Here is an 11,779-nt window from a genome sequence, read left to right on the forward strand (position 1 = left end):
AGTCTGGCTCGAAGTCTAGCTCACTGGCTCACTTCTTTGCAATTGCACAACGGCTGGTTCACTTTTTCTCTTTCCAGGGGATTTCACAAAGCCCAACTCGAGTTTGCTGATTTGGCATATCTCTTTCTCGATGTCCTCCCTGTAGATGCTAATTCTCTCCCATCCTCTCTCCTTTGTACAATATTTTATCTTTGCAGAACACCTTACATTTGGCACAGCCCTCACTGGCACAATCAACGGAGCCATTTTTCTTCCACACATAATCATTCGTTTTCCCTCCCACGGCTATTTTTTGCTTTCTTTGCTTCTCCTCCCCCAGGCACAGTCCAACTAAGCAGGAGACTATTACCTCAATGTGCAGGATGGGCAAATCACCTCACCTATGACAGCAGAACTGTTGATTTCTCCTTGGCAATGAATTAGAAGAGGCAGAGGTTACAGTTTCAAAGGACCAGGAAAAAGCCCTTTAAGCTACTTCTAGGAAGATAATGCTTGCATGGGTAGTGATCTGGAGGGTGGAGAATGGGGACAAGGATATTAGGAACAAAGTGAAGGAAGGGGCTTGGACCTTGTGGGAGGTGCAGGGCTTAGTGCAGTTAGAAGACTCCTGGCAGGTGGCACTCTAGTTCACCTGCTGGCGGTGGAAGCCCTGACTGTGCTCCCCGACTCCACTTGAAACCTTTCTTCCACCAAACAGCCCCCCAGCCATGTTTGGAGGTCTGTCTTCCCCTTGATCCAAGCACTTATCCAAACTATATTTCTGCTAAAAGCACCGTTTGCACAATTCTGTCTACTGTAATGCACAGTAATGAAGGGAACATAAATAGAAAATAGAGGGGCAGTGGGGGGATTTTCTGTATGTTTGTGATTGATGGTGCTCAGATCAAAACTGTTTAATCATCCAAACATGATTCAGCAGTTGGGAAATGTAAACAAGTTGTGCAATTGCTTGCTTTAGTCAAAACTCTGGAAAGGGCCCAGAGGGCTGGCCCAAGCCCCTGGGAGGGCAGTGCCAGCAGGATGCGCCCCCAACCTTCCTACCAGGGCAGAGCTGCTATGCCTACAGACTGACTGGCGTGACCTTTGGCTTTTGCAGCACACAAGCAGTTGGGCCGGGGTTAATGGCACTTTGCAGGGAGCTCCAATTGAGTAAACAAAAAATGCCTTGCCCTGTTCTAATGGAGCACATTATTCTGAGGCCTAAGCCTTCATCCAGGCTCCTGCAGCTGCTCTGCAGGTCAGTGCTACCAATAAAGCAATTAGCCAATGAGAAAACTCTTCTTCCCCGAGGGGGACTCCAGGGTATTGCTGCAGTTACTGTGCTTTGCTTTGGTTTTTTAAACAACTGATCCAAGTTGATCTGAGCCTCTTACATCAGACTCTAGGATGAATACAGTGAAATTGTGTTTGCTGAGGGTGATATTTTAAGGGACTGATCCCTTGTTCAACACAGCCTGGAGAGCTCACTGCTTCCTGTTCAATTAACCTGAACCATAGCTGAACTCTGCCCTTTGAACTCGCTCAGCAGATAAATACATTAGCTCACCTACGAAATCATTAATATTTTTCAATCACATAAAACAAACATGAATGTAAAAAAACAACGCAAGAGATAGCCAATTAGGAATAGGTCATGTACCATGTTGAAAAAAATCACAAATGGATGCTATTTAGAGAGGAAAAAAGGATCAGGGAAGAAATGAAATGGATTATGCCTATGGTTCTGGAGGCAAATGAGACTTTCATTTTCATATCTACAAGCAAGAGGGATACTGAGCAATATCTGGCAATTCCTATTCCATCTACTCTGCTCCATAACAAAAGTTCTACCCACTGCTTCCCACATTCATCAGAACACAGAAACTCCAAATCCTCTCTTTTTTCTAGTGACTTCAGTGTTTATGCTCATATACAGAGTCCAAAATACTGCATTTCTGGGGGCAATCCTTTTTCTGATTTGCTACAAATGAACCAAAATAATTGCGGCAACATCACTACTTTTATGTGTACCAACCTTAATGAAGCAAACTGGTGGTTTAATTGAAATAATCTTACAGTAGAAAATGATGTTCCTGAGACATTTTTACTCTAGGCATATAAGCAGATTTTCTTTTCTCAAAAAAAAAAAAAGATGCCAAATGCATCTATTTTGTCTTTATCCCTGCATGTCATTTTAGAAGAATGAGAAAAACATCCCCAACTGGGTCATTACACATTTCAGTTTGATTTAATTTCACTTCCCACAATTCGGCCTCCTGACCCCCTCTCTTCCCACCCCCCTTCTCATTTTTGTTTGGTTTGGAGCATGGGCTTAATGCCCAGCTATCCTAGATGAGAACACTTAAAGGAATATCACAAGCACGAAGGGTAAATCTATTGAACGAGGGTCTTTAACTATGTGGTTTCCTTAAAGGGAAAGGTTGGATCAATAAGATCAATATGAAAGGTTTCCCTGGCCCTGCATAAAAGGGTAAGGGCTTCTCTTTTCACTGGTTTAACTTTACTCTCTGACAAATGCAAATCAATGGATCTGTGTTTACAACAGATTCCCTAACAGACTCAACTTGGGCAAAGCCCAGAACTTCACCCTGGGGGGTGGGGACTCCAAGCTTGCTCCAGGAGGACACGGTAGGGCAGAGCTTCATGCTCAAGGGCATTGGGGTGGAGTGGGAAGCAAGCTGACAATGGCTGCCAATCACCCTTAAAAGGAAAGGCTTGCTACCCACCCAGATCCTGCTGGAACTCAAGGAGCTGCTGCTGCCTGTGGCCTCTCCAAATAGGGCAGAAAAATGAGCCGTCAAACAGGTTCCTTCAAGGATGTCAATGCAACGTAAGTAATAAAGCCTGCATTCTAGAATTTGGCGAGCCAGTCAACCTAGTTTCCTATCCTTAACCATCTCTGAGGCTGATTTCACAGAGAAAACTGTAAATGAAATATCTACAATTGGAGCAGCACAAGTATTTGTGCTCTAGGAATGCTTCTTCTGCCCTTTCTTAAGTGGTAACTGGCTCTTCTTAGTAATGACAAAGCAAACCACTAACACTGAGGGTTCTTTTCCCCTTAATTTTACCTTTCCCTTTAAAAATGTGATGCTTTCCAGAGATGACATGACTTCAAGTCAATACCAGTTACAGAGAAATTATTTTTCTTCCTGCTGGAGAAAGTATATGTATATTTGATTACAAGAGCCAAAGTCCAATGCTGATTAAATTACATTGGAGGTGTGCTTCCAACCCAAACAAAGTCTGCTTTCTACAGAAGAGTAATGGGTCCTCAAATGGTGAAAGAGGCGCCGAGGTGGAATGCAGAGCCTCGCTGCCCTCTGGGACAATTTGTGTGGGACAGTTTTTCATAATAAACGTCTACAGCTTCTAGGAATCCTGCTCCCGAAGTGAGGCTATCTCTATCTGCACAGCCCACAGTCTGCCTCCAAGTCTTGCCCATCTGCACCATGTCAGGCATTAGATGGGCTGGGTCACCCAATCCACATCCCTACCTCTTCCCCACCTGCCCCTAGAAAAACCTATGCACATTTATCAGCCATTGCCTTGAACGAGACTGGGAAATCAAAAAGCCTTTGCACCAAAGGCACTGAGGTTGGTTAGGGAAAAAGCCTGGGTGATAAGAGGGGGTGACAAGGCCCCACAGGGTGAGTTAGCCTGATGGAGCTCTATATCTGACAGCATAAATAAATCACCCCAGAGGGCTTCCTCATTATGGACTCTCCCCTCTAAGAAGAGTTGTCTCCCTGGAGGAAGCAACTTTTCCCAAGTCAGGAAAAACAAAGATCCCTAAAAGGGTCAGAAGTCAGCACAGCCCAGGGAGTCTAGATGAAGTTTAAGGCCTAGGGTGCCTCCATCTTCACCCTCCTCCCCAGGGCCCTTTATACAGGCAATTATTTCTATTTATTCCCTCCTAATTTCCCTTCCTTTGGCAAGAACCCAGAAACTAAATCTCTCTGCTTCTCCCTTGAGGTCTTCCTTGCTCCAGGGATCCCCCTCCATGATACCACTTTTCATGAAAACAGTTTCTGCCAAATCCAGCCACTAGCCGTGGAGTGTGGAGCCCAGGACTTTCTTCCTGAGAGTTTTTCGGTCCTGTTCCTCTGGTCTCTTCTTTGAAGACAGGAAATGTCTAAAGGACAGCAAACCTGGTGGGGAGGCTCTCTCTCACATCAGAGGGTGACTGTAAAATGAAGCCTCGGTTTGAAGACAGCAGGAGAGGCTGGCTCTCCTTCCCTCAGGGATGAAGTCTGGCACTTGAGATGGTAAAACTGGCCTAGGATGCTGTTATCTCAGGGCAGACCTGGCTCAAAAGGAGAGTGAAACAGCTGCTGGTGCCTTGTGGGGACAGAGAATCTGGGGTAATCAGTTTATCCTTTGCCCAGCCCTCACCATTCACCAGGAATCCTGCCCAATCTTGGAATTCTAAGATGGGAGTAGGAGAGAGTCTATGATTCTATCCTCTAAAGACCCACTCGCCCCTCCCAGAGCCTAGGAGTCTTTCAAGTGGGGGCTGTGGGGAGGGAGCCAGTTGTCTGCCAGACCAAAGGGAAACCACCTACTCTCCTCCTTAGTTACATATCTGATTACCCAGCTATCTCACTGTAGTTTAAAAGGGTCCGGCAGGGCACTTTCTGACTAGGAACCAAGGTGGTTACTTAAGGAAGAACACTAGTGGGAAGATGAGGAAGAAACACCAGCCTACCCTCTGCCTCAACTCAAAGCAGAACAATGCACGACTTGCTTTCCCATCTCTCTTTTCCTTCCTCTTATTAATTACTGTTCTTGGAGAAGGCTGGAAAACACTGCTTTCCCTCCCGATTGAGACCCGCTGTTGGAAAAGCTCAGCCTTCTTCAACAGGAGGGATTAATAATTTCAAAAAGAAAAAAGTACCAGAAGAATTAGTTCTCATCCTACTCCCACTTCGGTCCCTGCTCTTTTATTTTTTTTCCATAAAATTCACCTTAGTGCTCCTTCTGGAAAAACAAGCCACCATTTGGCCAGGGGAGTGGTTGGCAGGGTGTGGTGGTGTCCCCCACAAGCGGGAAGGAAGAGCTTTAAAGTTCTTTCTTTTCCAGTCAGTGCAGGTGTTCCACATGACACCTCCTTACCCGCGATGGGCCAGTGACCCGGGCCTCGGCCCAGGACGTCCAGGGAGGTGGGAAGCGCTGGGGCAGGGGTTCCCCAGTTTGCTTCTCTCACTTCTTGTCCCAGCCAAGGTAGGGCACAAGATTCTCCCTGTTAGACCCGACCAGTCCAGTGCAGAGCCTGCTACTCAGAGGGATGAAGCTCAGGCTTTTGTTACTAGGGCCACGTTTAATTGTCAAACGAATGCACCTGCGTAAAAAGTGTGCGCGAGCCTTTTTAGCACGAGAACCGATGAGGATGGGAGGGGATCTGCGGCTGATTAAGCTCTGCCGTTAGCAGGCAGCTTTAGCCACGTTATTTTCAAACTTGGGCTTAGTCACAAGGGCCCAGTGGCAACGGCCAGGCACAGGATAGGAAGACTCGGGCACCGTTCCGCGCATTGGCTTCGCGGACCCAGCCGCCCAGGCGGATCGACGGAAGCGCAAGTAGCGGTGTGTGCACACAGGGGCGGGTGGTGCAGAGGTGGGGGGGGGGGTGTAGAGGTGGGGGCGGGTGTGCAGAGGGCAGGGAGCCCCGCGAGAGGAGGAGAAAACCTCGGGGAAGTAGAGGCGGGCTGTGGCCTAGCGGGGGAGGAGCTGCGGTCAGGCGGGAGAACCCGCGCAGAGCTGGCGAAGCGGCACCGCTGGAAAGCCGCGGGGCCGTGGCGCTGGCGAGGGCTCTGCTGGGAAGAGCGCGCCGTCGGGCTTACTGGAAACGCGCCGGATCAAGTTCCAGATCAATGAAATCTGGGTCCACACGTTTACGTTACTGTTGCCAGCATTAATGCTCTTTTAATCTTCTAAACATTATCAGCATCGATCTCCCTCCATATACACATTTGTTTGAGAAAGTGACATAACCACACAGTGGAAAGCCTGGAATAAAAATAAATGCCCAGCCTCTCGCATCGAGGGCGCCTGGCTGCCTGGGCTGCTTCTCGTGCTCGGGTTCATTCTCCTCCCTCGGGTCCTGCCTCCTCTGCCCGCTCCCGCCCACCCTGATGCGTGTTGGGAAGGTGTTCTCCCGGCACCCGGGACTTGACGAAGCAGAGACTGCAGCGAACTTTTCAATTATTCATCCAAGCAGCTAGCAGGCAAACATATCGTCTGTTCCGTACTGGCACGGGTTGCGTTCAGCCTCTCCAGCTCGGATCCCTAACTAAACCGCCAGGAGAGGTGGGCTGAGTCGGGAGCCCTAGCAGCGAGAGACGAGGTGGGAGGTTGGGCGGTGGGCGCGAGACTCTGCGAATGGGGTCCGCTTTCCTTAGCTTGGGAGGTGCCCAGCGGCCCGTGTCACCCAAGGACGTCCCCGACGCAGCGGGAGACAAGCACGCACGCGGTGCCCCTAGCAGGAGCCACTGCGCACTGCCCGTGCCGTGTCCCGCCGCTGCGGGCGTCAGGTGGCCCAGGCGACATCATGGTGGGTTGGCTAAGGGCCGTCGGCCGCCTGAACAGAATTGGCTTCAGACTGGCCGCTGGGAGCTTGCTGCCAGGAGAGGGCCGTGCGTCGGACTACGGCGGGGACTGGAGACCAGCTCCGGGCAGGCCGCTGGGGGATCCGGGCTCACTGGAGGCGGAAACCTCTGCAGGAAATGTAGTCGGGCGCTCTGCTCGATTTTCGGGCGTCAGAAGAAACCATGCCTGCCACCGAGGCCTCGCTTTTCCTCAGTGGGACGCCCGTTCAAGTTCTAGCCTGGGTTCTCTCACTCCCTTCTTGTTTGTGCTTGGTTTAGAGGTCTCTGGGGCCCAACGCCCGAGAGTGTGTGCTCGAACCCGCGGAAATTTGTCTTGGCCGCCTCTTTTCAGGTTGCTGAAAACCGCCCTGCAAGGGCTGGTCTTGGGGAACCTCTGCGAAGGCCCGACCGGGCGGGGTTGCAACCACCTGCCACTTAGCCGCCCTTTCCGAACGAATCCGTGCACTTGGAGTCAATTTCTCTGAAATTTAATGTTGGGGCAATCTGAATTTCTCCGCAGTTTTCTCCCTTTTCCTTTCAAGTGCCACCCTTGGCTGTGACTACACCGGCAGGCTGGGGAGGAAGGCCCTGCCTCTGTTGTGACCTCGCCTAAGGGTGAGCTTTGCCGGCGCTGGCCAAATCAGACCTCTTCATTCTGAGCCCCCTAAACCCCGGCCTGCTTGGCCGTTTGGCAGGACCCGGGGGCGGGGCCAAAATGAGAGAGAAAGGGAACCTATAACCTATGAGAGAGAAAGAGAAGAGGCAGGTTTGGCGGGAGGGGGGCAGGGACGGTGTCTTCCAGGCATGGGTCTGGGAGTCCGGCCGAGCCGCCTGCGGAGCCGCTGGGCTTGTTAAACCCCCGGGGCCCAACGGCGAGGGCCCTCTGCGGCGTCCCGGCGGGGATTCCGATCGATACTCCGGGCGGAGAAAGCCTCCGCTTTTCTTCTCCATTTGCTCCTGTCCCCTAGCGCTCCGAGCACATAATACCTACTTACCAGTCCCAGCTTCTGCGTCAGTGTCTGAAGAGACTGATCTACTGACCCCAAACTGAAAAGCCTCCTATGTAATAATAACCACTCAACACACTTGTAGTTGCTGATAAAATGGCCAGATAAAAAGGCTAAAGCTCTTGTCCCTTTTCAACCCAGGGTAATAAAACAGACACACATTTGAATCCTCGAGCAAAGCGGGGTCCTCAGCAGGCCTTTTCCACTCGCTGGAGGAGGCATTCTGTCTCCCACGAAGGCGGCTTCAGCGATCCTCTGCGGAAAATCTAGCGGAGTGGGCAGTGCTCTCCCGGGCCTGCCCCTGGAGACTTGCACCATGGGCGCGGGTGGGGCTGAGGACCCCCGGGATGCCACGCTTTCTCATCTCAGCAATGCTTGGGATCATTTTAAAAGCTGAAACTCGCTAATAGGAGAAGCATTACTTTCCTCATCACTTTCAGACCTATATGGGCAGAAGGCACGTGTTTTTTAAAAGCTGTGTTCTTTGCGCGACCGGCATGAGGGGGCGGCAGCGCTCTGAGATGAGCAGGAGTAGAATAGCTGTCATCCTGCCTTTAACTGTACCCCTAAGACCAGCTGCCAAGTTCCTTCTGGTTCCCGGTGCCCAAGAAGCCAGCGGGTACTAAAACCCACCGGCGAGGGACTGGGATATTCGGGGGGATCTATGACAAAATGTTAAGAACTATCAGTAAGCCTCCAGTTTATTTCCCGCCGCTATTATTATTACTATTTACTGGCTGCTTTATCTTGCCCCGAACCAACAGCAAATCAGAGAAAACTGTAGGAGAGGATGAAAAATAAACTAAAGGAGAAAGATTACATAAATTTCTAAATCCACTCAAAGTATCCAGAGTCCGCCGATTTGGGGGAGGCTTTTTGCAGGGAAACCTGGTTTTCTTTACCTTCTTAGATCAACACTGCGGGGCGATTACCGACTGGGAATAGGAATCCACCAGCAGACGGCAAAGGAAAATGCTGTCAAAGCGGAAACGCCCCCTCCCCAAGCCCGGGTGAACCTGCTGCCTGTCACATTCCCCAGCCCTGTCGGGCGTCGGTCGAGTGCACCCCACAAGCTGGGCTCAGCGGTGCGAGGAAAGCCCGGGGGATCGGGGGTGGAAACCTGAGCTCGCAGCTCCGGAAGCGAGCTGTGCAAGGCTGGCTCGGAACGGCGCGCATCCCAAGATCCGCTCTATGCAAATCATCGCCACCACGAATTGTTCCCCTAGACCGCCCGCCGATCCTGAAAGATACCCCCCTCCACCCGGTCCATGAGAAGCCACCCACCCTGGCTTGCAATAGGGTATAGTGTGTCCTTCCCAGTGGGGGGCCTGGACATTTTGCCCCTCTGGGCCCGTGGCTGGCTCCTAGGGGCAGCGCAGTCGCCACGCACACCGCGCGGGGTCCGTGCGCACAAAAGCGCGCAACTGCGTGCCAGTCGCAATAACTACTGCATCTTTCCCTCTAGCTCGCGCACCCGCCGCCCACACAGGAGGTTTCTGTGCTCCTAGAACAATAGAGGGCTGTACCTCGCAGCTTGGCCGCTAGAGGAGGCACAAAGAGCCGAGCCGGCTCCAGAACAATGTAACTCGTGCCTCTACCCATCCCCTCCCGCGGGCCGCCAGTCCTCCCCGCGGTCGCCAGGCGCGCACCATCAGCGCCCGCTTAATGCAAAGGCGGAGCCTGCAGCCCTCGGCAGGGATGCATTAACTAACCTGAATTTTTAATTTCTTAGCACCTCTTCCTGCGAGTGCTCAGGGTCTCCCGGAGCCCCTGCAAATCTTGGCAAATCCCAGCAAACGCTGGGACCGGGGCAAGGGCGGCCGGTGAGCAAGGCAAAGCGCTTTCCACCTCAGTCTCTTCTCCCACGTCCTCCCAAAGCGGTGAATGTGACCTTCTCAACCTTACACCCTGCCCTTGCTGTAGGTAGTGACATTGGAGCTGGCCCGAGCCCCTCAAGCCCGGTCAGAAAGTCCCTGCGCCAACGCCAAGGCCAGAGATGGGCTCCAGGAGCGCTGCTGTATCCTAGCCGCCGGTTCCCCGCGCAGGCAAGGCTGTGCCTTCGGCCAATAACCAAATAAGTTTGCTTATATGGTGGGTGGGAGAGTAGAGAGCTCTTTTCCCTCTGCAGAGCAAAGCCTCTCAACTGCCTCTGCACAGGGAGACTACCCAGCCCGGAAAATTGAAATGTGTTGTCTGAAAAAGACTTGAAGTGCATGGGGTTTTGAATAAGGGCAGGTCCTGGTTTCTGTGAGTCTTGGAAAGACAGGGCTCCTAGAGGAAAACACACACCCCCATCCCGCCTCCCAGTACCTGGGAAGATCGGAAAGAGGGCAAAGGTTGGCACATTGAGAGGAGGGCAAATGAAATGGGGGGAGTCGGTCAATGAAAGCTCAGGGACAAGGAGAGAGTAAGAAAAAAAGGGAGAAAGGAAAGTAGGGGAAGAGCAGAAGAGAAAGAGAAAATGGAAGAAAAAATAAAAACGAGAAGAAAGAGGAAGTGTATAGGAAAGAGAAGGAAAGAATCAAGAGAAGTGACTCGGCGCGCAGACTTGGGCCACAAGCACCGGACCCGGAGCCCTCTTCCCAGCAGCCTGGCCCCTGGCTAGTCCCGGCCTTACCTGCCAGGCGTAAGGCGGACATGCGCTGGAACTCGGGCTCCTGAAGCCACTTCCACATCCTGCGGAAGGTCTCCCTGCCAGATTTGAGTTTACTCCACGGTTTTGGATTCCGGAGCAGGTCGGAGAGAGTCCCCTGAGACCTGCACAGCACCCTCTGCGCGAAGATCGCCTGGGGGATACTGTAGCGCTTCAGCTCCGCGGTGATGCGCTGGGCCACCTCTTTGGTGTTGATTTCTTCCAGCTGGCCCGACGTGGCCACCTGCGAGCCCGATGAGGACGAGGGGGGCCGCTCGCGACTGGGTGCCAGCACCGGCCCGTGAGACTGAGTGTGGCCCGGGTGGTGCAGGCCGTTCAAGTGCGACATCATGGCCGCAGGCGGGGTGCCCAGGCCGCGGGACAGGTGTTGCTCACCGCGGGTCAGCATGGCAGTGTGGTGCGCGTCGAAGTTGGGGCTGAGCATTTTGTCGTGGCCCGGCGGACCGTAGTTGGGCAGACTCTGCTGCGCGTTGTGGAGGCCGCCTAGCCCGTTGCCCAGCGGCGTGGCGGCCAGCGGGGACAGGCTCTGGCTCATGCCGGGCATCTCCTTGTAGGGGCTGTAGAGGTTGTTCATGGCCGGGAGCCCGCGCTCGTCGCGCATGAGGGTGAAGCTGCCGCTGACGTTGCCCGACAGGCGCTGGTGGTGGTGGTGGTGGTGGTGGTGCGGATGGTGGTGCGGGTGCGGGTGGTGGAACTTGTCAGACACAGTGGAGATGGGTGGCAGCGGCTGGAGTGGCGTCAGCGTGGTGTAGGTGTTGCTCATGCCCATGCCAGGCGGAGACGAGTCGCAGGACATGCTCATGGCGTGGTGCAGCGGGATGGAGAGTTCGGGCCGGTAGTCGCCGCCGTCCAGGATTGAGGCCATGCTGGTGACCATGGCCGAGCGCGACGCCGCCGCTGCCGCCGCTGCCGCCGTACCCAGCTCCTGGTGCGCGGTTGGAGGCGGCGGAGGGCCCCGCAGCGAGCCAGAGGCGCCGCGGCCCGCGTGGTGGGGGCTGGGGCTGGCCAGCAGCTCCTGCTCATGGCCCGGGCCCCCGCCGCCGCCCCCGCCGCCCCCGCCGCCTCCCCCGCCACTGCCGCCGCCGGCCGGCCCGTGCAAAGTGCCCAGACTTTCCATTGTCAGCTCCGGGTTCATGGCGCAGCCTTCTAGGTCTTTGGTGAGGCATCGATAGGCGGTGTAGGCAGCCTTCATTCAGTCCATCGGGGCCCGGGGGCGGCAGGGGCGGCGGGGGCGGCCGGCGGGCGGGCAAGGCGCGCGTGGCGGGGCTCGGCCGCGGGAGTGGGGGCGGGCGCGGGAGTGCGGGAGTGAGTGGAGGGGAGCGCGCGTGCGGGTGTGCGCCCCGGGCTGCGGGCGGGCTCGCCCGGGGTGGGGGCGGGGTGGGGGCGGACGGGGCGTGCGTGCGGGAGAGGGGAGGGGACGGGGAGGGAGGGAGGGATCACCGGGCCCCGCCGCTCGGGCCGGCTCGCAGCCTCGCCATGTCCGAGCCCGCTCCAGCGCCGACGTCTTCTGTTTGGGTGAGCGGGAGCTGTCCAGA

The 11,779-nt window shown here is 54.3% G+C and overlaps 1 protein-coding gene across 1 annotated transcript in view; it reads right to left on the reverse strand.

The window, feature by feature from the left end:
* Window positions 1-11,436, reverse strand: part of ONECUT2 (one cut homeobox 2) — a 53,469-nt gene extending 42,033 nt beyond the window's left edge. Inside the window, exon 1 of the mRNA XM_032152205.2 lies at window positions 10,209-11,436. Coding sequence (XP_032008096.1) covers window positions 10,209-11,436 — 1,228 coding nt within the window. The remainder of the gene's footprint in view (window positions 1-10,208) is intronic.
* Window positions 11,437-11,779: the final 343 nt, after the last annotated feature.

The sequence above is a fragment of the Hylobates moloch genome, unplaced genomic scaffold (genome assembly GCF_009828535.3).
Source record: "Hylobates moloch isolate HMO894 unplaced genomic scaffold, HMol_V3 SCAFFOLD_5, whole genome shotgun sequence".
Taxonomy (NCBI): domain Eukaryota; kingdom Metazoa; phylum Chordata; class Mammalia; order Primates; family Hylobatidae; genus Hylobates; species Hylobates moloch.